Below are 13,954 nucleotides of genomic sequence, written 5' to 3'. Positions count from 1 at the left end.
GGCAATCAGTGGTTGCCTCGGCCGGTTGGCCTCCTCGGTCCCGTCGAGGCCTGACCAGAGCTCTTCTAGGGCCGGCGTCTGGGGGTGGGGGCCTGGGCTTGCTCCGGGGGGGGGCGACGCTTTCTGGCTCCTCTCTCTCTGTGTGGGGTGGGTGGTGCCGGGCCTGGGGTGTCGGCGCCTCCGGGGGTGGGCCCCTGGGCTGGGTGGCCCTGGCCCCTTTGCTGGGGGTGGGCTGGGGGACGGCTGTTTGACCACCGGGGGACAGTCTACCAGCTGTCCCCAATTTACCCCCTTCCTTATATAACCTCATATTAGGGTGAGGGGGTGGGGGGTTTAGCCTGCGATGCGCCTTGGGGGGGGGCTACTTGGGAGTGGCCCCCCTCCTATGGTTGCCGTATGGAGTGGGCCCCCCCTCTTTCGGTTTTATTTGCACCTTAGACACGTAGGGTCCTTGGTAGGGGGGGTGCTTGGACATCACTGCCAGCAAGCAGCAGATGTCCTCCTGGCACCCTACCCGCCAATTTTAACCGCACCTTAGACATTTAGGGCCCCTTGGTGTGGAGGGTGAGGGGACATCACTGTGAGTAATCAGGAGATGTCCCCTTAGTGCCCTACTCGCCAATTTTAACTGCACCCCCCTTAGTACACACACCCCTCCCCCTTCAATATATACATTCAAACATAAACACACACACATGCACACAAACACCCTCTCAAACACCCATACACGCACACACATTTTACAAGGAAGGTGGGACCTGGGTCCATCTGTCCCCTACCCCGTCCCTGGTGGGGGGTGCGGGCCCCTTGGCGATGGCGGCCCTGTCCCTTGGGTGCCGGCTCCCTGGGCCCGGCGGTGCTCTCTCCGCACGGTGGGGGGGTTCATATTACACCTGAGCCGGGGGTGTTCGTGTCCCTGGGGGGTGGGTCCTGGTCCTTGCCCCTGGGCGCTGGGCCCCGCCAAACTTCCAACATGGCCGAGCCTGGTCGGGCCATATTTATAACATCCCTTATGGGCCGCCCTTTTTTCCCCGGGGTTCCCCCCTCCTGGGCGGGGGCGGCGGGCCCCTGCCTTGCTCCTACCTGGACCAACCGTGGGCCGGGTGGGTGGCTGCCTGGAGTGCGGAGCGGGTCTCCCTTGGGGGGTCCTGGCTCGTACCTGGGGTCGGGGCGGGGGGATGCCCGGAACTCCTGGGTGGTGGTGGGGTGCTCGTCTGGGGCTGTGGGCGTCCCTCTCCGGTGGGGCCCTGCGTTGGGCTCTTCCGGCGCGGCGGGGGGCTGCTTTCCTGGCTGGGCTGGGGCGGCGCTCTCTTTCCCTCTGCGCCTCCCTGCTCTCTGGCTCTGGGGGCCTCGCGGCGGTCCTGCTGGCCCTGGCCTGGGTGGCGGTCTTGGTCGCCCGGGGGGCGGTTGTTCCCTGCCTGTTCCCGTGTGGCGCTGGGGGAATTCCGGCTGCCGCTGCTGCTGCGGCGGGGGTATGGGTGTGGGGGTGGCTGGGCGCTCCTCCTCCTTCTTTTCACATTCCAACATCCATTTTAGAAGAACATAAACACTCACCTGAGCACAGGTGTTAGCTCACCTTTGCACTAATAGTTTGCATGATTGAATGAATGAAAGATTTCACACTAGTTGGTTTAAAGGCATAAGTATGCGTTCGTGAACACTATCTGTTTTGTGTGCATGTTGACATGTGGACATTTCTGCGGCTAGCAGGTGTGTTGATAATATTTGAGTGTGTGTGAACAGGCCCCGCCCTTTTTGTACTACATGTGAACCGTACCGTAACGATAAACAACCAGTAAACCTGCCTGCTCTATGCTGCTTCATGGTCTTACCCCCCTTCCCCTCCTATTATCACCCTCCTACCCCCCCCTCTCTCTAACGTCCCTCTCTCTTGTTCCCCTCTTTCCTTTTCCGTCCGGTCCAACACCAAAGATTTTCAAACATGATTGAAATTAATAAAGTTTGGCCTCAATTACAAAAGGGGTTTATTCAGACATACCTTTGGTTTGTCTGAAGATGAATAACCCCTCTTGTTAGAATAAAATATGTCCAACACAAGAGGCCCTCAGCTCTCATCTGTTTGCCTAGCTGTTGGACAGGACAAGTTAAAAAAAAAAAAAAATAAAAAAAATAACTACTTTTATACATACACAAGCCGCGTTGGAGTACAAGCCGCATGTATTAGGCAATATTGTCATCCTGACAAATCACATCTTGACTCCCAGAGTAAGTGTGATTCATTAGTACACAGTGGGTGGAGTCAGCTTTGCCTCAGGCCCATGTATTTGAGTTTATCTACATCTGCCAAACAGCATGCACCTCTATTCTGTTCACAAGTTCCTCAGTTATGGTTTTTTTATTTATTTTTTTTATTTTTTATTTTTTAACTTATTGACAATCTAGGTATCATACATAAAATTACAAACAGTAACCATATAATCAACATTACATCCCTCAGTTATGATGAGGAAATTTACATGCGCGATCCCCCATTTCCCATGAGTCTTAGGGGCTAAAGGCGGGGCCAATGCCCGGCTCGCCATACTGTTGTACATGTTTAAGAATGAGCAAGTATCAGCAGTGCATGGAGGGGTGAACGGGAAAAGCTCTCCTTCCGCTTGTGTCGCGGCAGCCTTACGGTACTAACAGGGCTGGTTAAAAAACACGCTAGTAAAATAAAGCAGCGACGACTGAAAAGCGCGCGCCTCAGCGCGATACGCGCGCCTCCTCGCGGCGCGTGGGTCAGAAGTTTCCTTCCACAACAAACACTGTTGCTCCGCGGACGCCTCGAGTAAGCCCTGGCTGCAGCCTGCAGAATGGCTCGACGCCTCCGCGCTCCGCGCTCCCGCGCGCTCCTTGTCTCCCCTTCCTATCTACTCCGACAGCTCTGGCCAGCGCGGCTACAGGAAGGAGCGCTTCGTCCCCATTGCGCCGGTGAACGGAGCAAATCGTGTCTGTGCAGAGCAATCGGACTTAATACTGTACGTTTTGTGTATGAGGGGCGGATGCGTTGTTACGTGTGGGAGCCTTCAGACTGCCATCGGCCCGCAGCTCACACGACACGCAGTCTCCAGCTCACACGGAAGCTGTGAGCGTTTCAATGCAAAACTCCGCTCAGTCCTTGGAAACCGTTAACACGACCACGTCAATTTGTGTTTCCAGTCGTGTCCCGACAAAATAAAGGCTGATGTTATTCCCACATATTTACGTGCAGCCAGCCGAGTCACTATGACTCAGAGGTAAATTCACTCCTGAGCATGCGCTGTTCTCTCCGTCACGCAGCTGACCGGCTTTTCCAAACCCGTTGGTGACGGTGGATTTTTTCACGCTGTTTTTAACTATTGCTTTTAACTTGAAAGCTTCATCATATTGTAGTGGCGATTACGTGCACGTTGGGTCTAATGGCACCAAAGGATTCTGGGATGCGGCCGGGCATGTGTGTTTCCTTTTGTTGAACCATGACTGAAGTGTCTAAGACCTAAAGTCAAGTCCATGCTGTTTGGCTGCTCAGAGGTGTGTTGAAAAACAAATGACTTGTGCTTGGTGTTAGATAGAGAATACAAACCATTCACTGTGTCCGAAAATACGTACATGGCGGCCGCCAATTAAAACCTTAAATTAGCCGCGTCACTGAATAACCCGCACGACTGTAAGCGCAGGAAAAAAGTAGCGGCTTATAGTCCGGAAATTACGGTAAATACTTTATCACAGACTCAACATCTAAGTGACAAGACCTTAAAAAGAAAGAAAAAGAAACAACATTTATAAAAGGTACAATAAAAATAGAGAGCATATAAAATGCTAAGGAGAAATGGACATAAAAAACGAGTAAATGCATCCACACCATTATGTCCAGATTGGGGACTGATATTTAAGAATGCTGTGCTTTACATTGGTGAGAGATACAATAATTTATCCTCCAAGGCATTAAGATATTTGATTCCAAAACCTTTTTTTCCCCCATATCTCCGGGTAGATTTATTATCTGGTGGTTGGCCTAATGAATGACTGTCTTATCCTCATCTACAGAACACCTTAGTTTTAGTTTAGATTTTCTTATTGCTATTTGGCTTAAATCTTTCAAATTTTTTCCAAATTCAGTACGTTTGTGTAACCATGGCGCAATAAAAAGCTGCCTTCAAATGCTTTCAATATAAACCAGCAGGTCACTCACCGGTTTTTGGATGTTTTATGGCTATGGAGGAGGTTCTTTTTCTTTTGCGATCCCAACTGCAGAAACGGTGACTCTCAGCTCTGCTGTGAAATACGAGTTGAATAAATCTGTCCCACTGTGTTTATTAGGTGCTTTTATGCTAAATTTAAACCAAATCCTCAGGATCCATGTTCATTGATCAAAACCCTGTGTCTTGTCTGCAGGACGCCGGCAGCCAGCAGATCGGCTTTCTGCTGGGGAGCTGTGGAGTCACGGTGGCCCTGACCAGTGACGCTTGCCATAAAGGCCTACCAAAGAGCCCCACAGGGGAGGTCCAGCAGTTCAGAGGTCAGCCAGAATGCTGTCAAATGCCCTGATTGTTGTTTGTGTTGTTGCAGCAGTCCTTGTTGCGCCTTGTGTCAAGTGTAAAAGAACAAAACAAAAGCGCTTCATCAGCTGCAGCATTTACAGATTGAAATAAATGAGTTCTGGTTATTACATGGATGTCCGAAAACATCCTTATAGTGAGGACTCAAAACCAAACAGAGTTCTGATTAATGCTTGTGTTACAGCCAGACTTATGATCCATTTGATTGGCTCTAATTGAAATTTGGGAAGTTGCAGACCACTGAGGCTGCTACAGTTAAACAGTATGAAATATTAATTCATGACACAAATAAAATGAACTCAGACATAAGTGGATCGTGAGCTATTCCAAACACTAATAATGGGGTAGAATTGATGTTAGAATCAAACTTGGAGCTTTAATAAGGATCCATTAGAGCAGACAGTTTTCTTTTTGTTTTTTTTGTTTTTCACAAATAAAAAGCTCCCTGAGTTCGGGGCTAATGAACATTTTGCAGCAGCCCTGAGTTTATGGCTGATGGAAAATGATCATTTCTTTCCAGAGAGGTGAAAACACAAACTGAGAGCATCAGACTAAGAAGATATAGAGAAGGACAGAGGGAGTCGAAGAGGCAAATCGATGGAAAAACAACCGACAATTCACATGAGCGAGTTGAATTAGGAACAGAGAGACATTAGCGCAGAACAGAGAAAGCGAGAAAGTCTCCAGTGGAAACGCTGTTTGCTTGGCAGTAATGGATGTATAAATAGCAGCGTGATGCAGCCGGATTCATGGCTGCTTGCTCAGCGTGGGGTTTGGGAGTTGTGTGCAGGACTCATTAAAGTGAAGTGCTCCTCATATCGATCATCAGGATTTTGGCTCATCTCATTGACGAGGCTGATGGTTTTTTCTGTCTCACTTGCTGCAGCATTAATTCAGACATCAGCGGCCTTCACAGCACCAATCTGCAGACTATCTGTGATCCCTGCGTGCTTTTACATGACCAAGAACACCACAGGACCTCAGCCCATCATTTTAGAAACAGAGGAGGCTGATTTTTTTAATGTAAAGCCTTATGCTAACGTTCACACCAGGCACGTGTCGCGCGTTCAAGAACGTGCTGAAATGGGACTCTTGAACTGGACTGTAGCTCACACTAGTGCATATACCTACAACTGGAGGAGGTACGAAAAATAAAAGTAGTGCAAACCTCAAGTATCTCGCTGCAAGCATTTTCTTTCAGCAAGAGACTTATTCATTTTTGCCCCATGATCAATTTTCAAATGGTTGAAACTTCCGTGAATATAAAGGGAGACCATCCCTATGTCACGACCAAATCCGATTCCCTTATTAGTCAAAGTTCAACCAGTGTGGGTGCTGCTGGTATTTTGGGGTTGTCCAGATCCGGGGAGGACACATGTAGTTACCTTGGGACATGCTTGCGTCTCACCCACTGCTAGCTGTCGCCCGCAGCATTCCTGTAGAACACAATGCGCACAAACATTTACGGGCTCACCACGCAGTCTATGACCTCTATACTTCGTATTCTGCTTATCCTGTACAGGTTTGACCATTTTTCACCCAATAGGGAAGATGTGACTAAGACCTTGTTAACAAAGATCAAACAGGATTTCAGATGTTTTCACTTCTCCTGGACATCATTTTGAAATAATCCCACTCATAATCTGACATAAAAAGAATTCCTTTATAATATAATCCTTTTACATGAGTTCATGCTTTAATACAGAACCTTGAAAGGTGTTTGCTGTGAAGGTGTATTTGTCTATAAAAGTGCCAATTTTTCAAAATTGTTTTTCTGCGTAAAGTTTTTTTTACCTGCCCCCTCCAAGACTCCTGTTTTGTGTTTTCTCCTTTGGTGTGTTCTCCATGCCAAACCTCCTACTTCTCATAAATCCCTCTTCCTATCCTTCAACTGGCCTGAGCCTCCAAATAAACAGCAGCATGGGTTCAGATAAGTATACTTCTGCGTGGGTTTGTTGTTTCGTTAAAACTGTCTGAGCTGCAAGACAAAAGAGGAAGTGAACCTAATCTAGTGAGGGGGAAAAGAATGGGTTTGGGAATTTAGCTTTAAAGGTCATTAACCTTTCATCTTTTTTAATTAATTTGTTCTTTCAAAGTAAAAGTTTTATTTTCAAACAAGAAGTTCATCAACTTTTTTAAGCCTGCAGACTAGAACTGTTTAAAAACAGGTTGTTTGTTGATAAAATTCAAATTATTAAAGAATAACTCCTTGTTTTGTTTCTGATTGGGTGAAAAATACCAATAAATGTTTGTATCTAAAGTTATTTCCCATTTATTTGGGCTATTTGTTTACCTACAAACAAAAGTGATTGAGTGGACCCACATTCTAGATCACCAAGGAACAGAGCTCAGCAGAAAGCTTCCTGGTATTCTCCCTGTTTCTAATCCTTTAGTTGGTGTTTGTGTCGTTGTGCTTCAGGCTGGCCAAAGGTGCTGTGGTTTGTCACGGAGTCCAAACACCTCTCCAAACCGCCCAGAGACTGGTTCCCGTATATCAAGGAAGCCACTCAGGACACGGCCTACATCGAGGTAACGCATTCTGTGACGCTGAATGTAATCCGCTGCGGGACAGCAGAGCATTTCCGGCTCTGTGCCTTCAGGCATGAAATCGATGCTGCTGTTACGGAGTCGACTCACGCCGCAGCTCAGAGGATGTTTGACCGCGCTTCAGCCGGCTGCTGGTCAATGCTATCATCCGGGGGGATCGATTTGATTTCCGCTAACGGGGATAATTACAATGGCAGCAAAGTAAAAAGCCTCCATGATTGCATTTTGGATTAACAAGGGGGGAAATACAAAAAATAATCAAGGAGAGGGCATGGGAGAGGAAATCACTACCAACCTGTTTATTTATTTTTAGAAGATGGGTCACAGCGAAAAAACAGTCTGATGATTCTTTCCACACATGCCATCTTATTTTTGCTTGTATTGAGAAGCAGAGAGACACGATTTTAACTCTTATTGTTACCATGACAACATCTGACAATGACTGTCAAAGCTCTCTGACAGGCAACAGTTTGCATAGCAAGATTTAGCTTTGCTTAAAACTGTGAAACAATAATCTGAGCATGCAAAATGTTTTTTTTGTTGTTGTGTTTAGTTCAATCATTTCTATGTGTGCTGCACTTTTACATATAGGATGTAAGAAATGACACATATTGAATGAACATCTAGATATTTCAGCTTCATTTCTCCTGGAACAGCCTAAGAATTGATGTATATTTATTTATGCATGTAGATTATCCTGTTTTTTTCTATTAGAGAGCAAAACATTGTAGGATTTTTTCCTTTATAATTTATTTCAACACAATATCTACAATTATTATTAGTATACTAAATATGGGTGGGATTTTTTTTAAACACACACACACAAAAACAGGGTGTGTTTTTTTCTTCTTTGCAGTATAAAACGTGTAAAGATGGTGGCGTGCTTGGCGTGACAGTGACGAGAATTGCCATGCTCACACACTGCCAGAGCCTCACACAGTCCTGCTCTTACACAGAAGGTAACTTCACCAACTCCATCCCCTCGCCTGATTCCAGAAGACCCTGATTGGATCAGGAACATTCATCTGGAAAACTGTCATTCGCAGCACCAACCTGCTGTTTGTCGTCTCTGTTTTCAGCTGAGACCATCGTAAATGTTCTAGATTTCAAGAAGGATGTGGGGTTGTGGCACGCCGTCCAAACAGTAAGAAAATAAAAACTTTAATTAAAGTATAGAAGACTTTGACAGAATTGTTTAATGAAAAAACAACATATTTCTTTTCTTCTGAAGGAAATTTACAGGAAGTTTAGTCTAGCATCCAGAAAAACAACATACGTTTCCAAAAAGGAGCTACAAAACACAAATATATGAAAAGATTGATTAAATAGGACTGTATTAACAAACAACCTCTGCAAAGGAACCAAGATGAAGGGGCAGTTTAACCTTTAAAAATATTTTTATTCCTGAGAAAAAATAAAGTTATTTTACACATTGTACATTTTTGAAATTACCTGTTAGAAAACAAAGCACTGGAAGTATGCCATCAAGTTGAGCTTTTCTTGCAAAAGTTCTACTCTAACATCAAGAGTTCACAGATAGTTTCAGCAAATGGAAAAAGGAGAAGGTGAAATATCTCCTTAGTATTTTTTTCAGCATCTTTTTGTGTTACAGTGATCCGAGTGCTTCCACTGTTCTCTAAATTCAGAGAAAACCTCTGTCTGATTTAAAGTGAAGTAAAATATTTGCAGGTGAACAAATGTGGACGTCAAAGTAACCATTTGTCATGTTCAGCACGTTGCATGTTGCAGCCAGGTTTCTGTTTTTTTTTTTAAATCTGTTTAAACAAGTTGCATATGTTTCATTTCACATTTTGTTCTGTGCAAAAAAACCCAAATCAAATCTGTGTTTTTCTGTCTGCTCCCCAGAGTGTGATGAACATGATGCATGTCATCAGTATTCCTTACGCTCTCATGAAGGTGAACCCACTGTCCTGGATCCAGAAAGTCTGCCTGTACAAAGGTAAAACTGTCTAAATGAAATAATTACATTTTATCTCAGACAAAAAAAATCTAATAAAATGATTTTATCTCCTGTTTAATAATTAACTGGGTGATAATTTAGCTGCACCTGTCAAAAGCAGGGTCAAACTCGCTTATAACTCAGCAGTAACATTTAACTCTGTTATATTCTAAGTTCATGGTGACCCAATAAAACTAAGAGGGGTGAATAATGCTTCAAATGTGAATTATTTTATCAGGCTGTGGACTTTATAGAAACTTGTTTAGACTATTTATCCTTTATAAATATTAAAAAGAAAACACTGAAGTATTCCAACAGAAAATAAGTTTTACAGGATAAATGCAAAAGTCTTGATGTTTAAAACTGTAAAACTAAATGAAGTGCCAAAAAATAATCCAGGACCCTTTTAAAAAATGTTTTTACAACAGTGTTGCTGTTTTTCCTGTCAGGGCTTATAAAAAAAATCACCCATTTGTAGGTAAAATAATTTTGTAAAGAATTATTAGCACATGTTGGATTTGGAAATGGTTTATTTCAAGCAATCAAACCAAAAGAAAATAACAGAAACGTGTCTATATGGAGATTTATCAAAGTCGTAATTGTAAAATACATATACATACTCTTACTTCCACACACACATGTAAATACTGCAATTATTACTCTTAATCATGAATAGACATAGAAGCTCTTACGCATACAGAATATGATGCAATGAAACTTTTACATATTAACTCTGTCAAAAGGAGTTTAATTAATTACTTAAAAGGAAGCGAAATTATATAATCCCACCTCTGATTTGCTTTACTTAACTTTTTTCTTTTCTTTACATAAACTATTATTATCCGGTTCTTGACTTCTAATCCGTTATTTATTCCTCACCAACACAGATTAAGGTCAGTAAAAAGTCCATGAGGATCAATAAATCAAATGACAAAAAGTGAATTACATAAAATGAAAATTATGATGTATTAAAAAAAACTGTCTTGGTTACTTTTTTAGCATTTTATTTACATAGAATCATTAGCATATAATAAAAAAAGCATAAACATTTTTGATAGTATAATGCATACAGATAAACAGAATTTGTCCTTTTCCAGAACCCTGTGGAACACCTTAGCTCACTGGTAGCTTTTTTCCATGTGTTTACATCGACAAACTGAATCTGTTAGTTAAGTTTAGATAAAGGCAGAAACCAGTGACGTGCGGTCAGGTGAGGCAAGTGAGGCACAGCCTCACCTGTCATAAACGTGATCAAATAGAAAAAGGTAAATTAGGTAAATATTATTTTCCACTGATCTGTGTTAAATATACATTTTCAGTCAACTCAATCAGTTTTCCACAGTTTCTGAGGTTAAAATCGCTAAATTTGAGTGTTGCGCGATCACTGACGAATCTCAGCTGAATCTCCGGATGAGCCTCTGAAGCGCTGTGCCTCATGTCTGACGGCAGGACTCAATGCTAACAGAGACATGCGCTAAAAACGCTGCTGTAGGCCAGCAGAAAAGGCTTTAGGTGAGACAAGCCTCACCAGCAGGGGGCGGGCGTGAGCTGACAGCTGCTTCGTAGCTACACTGCTGCCGTAGAAACAGACTAAGAACGTCTTTCTCCATTGAGGGGGAGAAACTCACATAAAATAAAGGAAAATAAGGAAGACTTTCTAACATATCACATATATCATTGTGGAGAAGGAATCTAAAAGGACAAATATTTTCTTGTGTGTATTTTATAAGCTGTTAGCTGCCGTTGGATGAATGGTGAAATATTCAGTTCTTTCATTGTGAATCTGACTCCAGAGGAGTCAGTGCCTCACCAGCCATCAACCTCACTGCTCGTGACTGGCATAAACATTTGACCCCGGCTGTCATTAGCTTTCAAATATAAATTGTGCACACAAACCTTTTTATCACTCCTTAATCATAGCATTATTACTTGAAACCTGCTGTGGTTAGCTAGCATAGCAAACCAAATACAAATGCTTTAGTCTCATATTTAATCTAAAACGCTTTCTCTGAATTTGCCCATAAATGGCAGGTTGCAAAGGCTAGTTTTCTGAATATATAGACAAGTACAAACTTGTGTTTTACAGACAATAAATAACAGTTAAAGTTCTCTTGAACTGAAGTGTTCTCAAAAGTTCTCACAGCTCTTACAGAACATCTTTATATGTGTGTGTGTGTTTATTTTGTCCTGTTTTTTGTTTATAGCTAAGGTGGCATGTGTGAAATCGCGGGACATGCACTGGGCTCTGGTGGCCCATCGGGACCAGCGAGACGTCAACCTGAGCTCGCTGCGCATGCTGGTGGTGGCTGACGGTTCAAATCCATGTAAGAAAAGACTGGAGCCTGAATGACTGCACTTCTAGCAAAAGGATAAATCAACTGAGGGACTGATAAAAGGAACCAAAAAGGGTCTTCTTGTACATTTCACACACTTTTATTAAGGTTTCTGTTAAATGGCAGTGATAGAAAATTTTAACTTGAGTGTCAATTCAACCCCTTGATGCCTATTGATGCAAATGTTCATCAACCCACTCTGGCTCCAAAATTCTCATTAAGCAACGGATGAGCTCCAGACAAATGTAAAGCAACTATTGACGTGTTATCAAACAGAAAAAAGGGTCCAACTGTTTACTTGTTAGAATGTTTATTTTAACACCACAGAAAACACTTCTTATAAGCTCCCAGGGCTGCTGTGACATCATCCTAAAAGCTACCTTGTAGAATTCTCTTAAAACAATGGCTTAACACCACAACGATGAGAAACCATCTCACTGAAATATGATCGGATGAATGCTGACTCATCAAAACAACTTTTAGCGTGATACACATTTCTCACTATTTTCCCACAATCTATATGTCATAAACATTAATCTTCTTGCCAGTATTCATCTTGTAACATACCTCCACCATACCAAAGCAGCAGTAAAAAGTTTTGTACCTGACCTTGATTAAAAATTGTTCTGCGAAATATAAAGTCTGAATAAGTGATCTATCCCGACAATGACTGCAAAGCGCAGGACTTCCATAAGTTCTGTAGTTGCTTTGCCCCGCCCCCATACTTCCTGTCAAATGAGTGAAGAGATCTTTAGTCACATGGTTTCGTTTACAAGCTTTGGTCCGGTGTAGTTACCATAACCGTTTGGCCTGGAACTAAACGTTCGGGGTCCTTTCGACTGAAGGTAACGTCACACTACGGCAACCCCACTTGGACAAACTACGTTGTGTCGAGATCTGCTCAGGCTCTACAAATTTTCATTTCACTCTCCCTTTTGTAACCTAAAGTTATTTTCCCTCATAAAATATGTACGACAATATTCTTTGTAATTTTTACAAAGAGATTTTGCCACAAACCGCTTGTTTAAGTTTGAGTTCAGCCGTGGCTGAAATTGTTGTCAGCACAGCTAAATGTTGTTCTACTGGGTCCGTTCTGCCAATAATAAAGCACTGGGCGCACGGATTAAAAAAACTATAAGCGAACATGCATTTAATAATAATCATAACAAAATAAAGGCACATTTAGAAGACAATCTCGCTCTATGTCGGAGCTCTGTTTGTTTACAACAGACTTCATAATATCTCTTCTATGGTAGTATAGTAATTTGTCCAGACCATCACTATCTGACACGTCATCGGACTAATGTACAGCCAATCACATAATGTGACGTCAGCACTAGTCCCAGGATCCTGAACGGAAGTTCCAGGACGAACGGTTATGGTACCTACACCGGAACAGGAAAGTCCCCTTGATGGTAGTTTGAATACAGACCAAACGGGAGGTTCAGGACTCGATCCAGACAAAATTAAGCAGACTCATTCGGAACAAATTGTTTTTCCATTTTTTTTCCATGTCCTTTTTCAGTCTGATTTTTCCCTTAGCATCTACATGAAAGCGGAAACAAAAAGGATGAGTAACTTGAGTAATTACTTTGGGTTGATCATTGTTCATTTGTTTACCTTTAAGTTTCATGCATGACTGCAGACAAGCTTAAAACATTTTCTTAAATTTGAGGAGAAATTTGAGGCAGAAAATATCCGAGTTCACATTGGTGCCCTCCAATACACAACGTAAATGTGCCATTGTTCTCATTGACATTGTTAACCGCTTTAAATCTGATTGTGACTAAATCAAAAAGGTTTTTGGGTTTCTATTAATTACAGGGAATTGGTGAACGAACTTTACCCAGTTTGTGCAGTCCTCTCATCATCTGGCTTTAACATTGAAGAGAAATGACCACAGGATATGTGTTCAATAGGTCTAAATTCTAATAGATCTGTTTGGAAGAAACAGACTCTGCTTTTCCTCAACTTAATCCTGAAGCTGCCCTGTACTATAGTGTAAAATGTGGCCCTGCAGGGGTCGATAAAGGTGCCAAAAACTATAGGCAAGCAAGACCAGCGTTACTTCAAAATAACCGCACTCAAGTCAAAATGAATCTATTAAATTTAACTGAACATACTTGTAAAGGCAAGTTATGAAAATAAATCAAAGTCTGAATGTTTTCTCATCAAGGCAATAACCCCAATGTGCATAATAAATGGAGTAACATAAAGAACTAATTAGACAAATGTAGCACAAACAGAGAACTACCTTTCCATCACAGGATAAATTATAATAAATAAACAAATATTGATAAGTAAAATAAAATAGTTGCATTTTTTTCTCAAATTTTTTTAGTGTAGTGTATTCATTCCCAGTGCCCACCTTTGTAAATACCAACATTTAACAGCCATGTCAGAAGAAATGTGTTTTGTGTCTCATCAAAGTTTGTTTTGCATTGTTCATATTTAAATTTCAAATGCACTTTGATACGTTGAGGTAAATAACTGGAGCTTTGCATGTTTTGTCTTGTTATGTTTTAACTTGGACAGACTTTTGAAGCATGTTTCACAGAGAGAGCGCGGTAATG

General features: G+C 42.4%; 1 protein-coding gene across 12 annotated transcripts in view; it reads left to right on the top strand.

The window, feature by feature from the left end:
• LOC101156198 (disco-interacting protein 2 homolog C) overlaps nucleotides 1-13,954 on the top strand; it is a 201,314-nt gene that overhangs the window by 160,117 nt on the left and 27,243 nt on the right. For all 12 annotated transcript variants that reach the window (XM_078934381.1, XM_078934380.1, XM_020711272.3 and 9 more), the window contains 6 exons: nucleotides 4,378-4,501; nucleotides 6,961-7,070; nucleotides 7,945-8,047; nucleotides 8,168-8,232; nucleotides 8,955-9,048; nucleotides 11,253-11,372. In XM_078934381.1, the coding sequence (XP_078790507.1) occupies nucleotides 4,378-4,501; nucleotides 6,961-7,070; nucleotides 7,945-8,047; nucleotides 8,168-8,232; nucleotides 8,955-9,048; nucleotides 11,253-11,372 (616 nt within the window). The remainder of the gene's footprint in view (nucleotides 1-4,377; nucleotides 4,502-6,960; nucleotides 7,071-7,944; nucleotides 8,048-8,167; nucleotides 8,233-8,954; nucleotides 9,049-11,252; nucleotides 11,373-13,954) is intronic.

Source organism: Oryzias latipes, chromosome 17, assembly GCF_053564925.1.
Source record: "Oryzias latipes strain Hd-rR chromosome 17, Olatipes_Hd-rR_3.1".
Taxonomy (NCBI): Eukaryota; Metazoa; Chordata; class Actinopteri; order Beloniformes; family Adrianichthyidae; genus Oryzias; species Oryzias latipes.
This window is presented reverse-complemented; position numbering and strand designations above follow the sequence as displayed.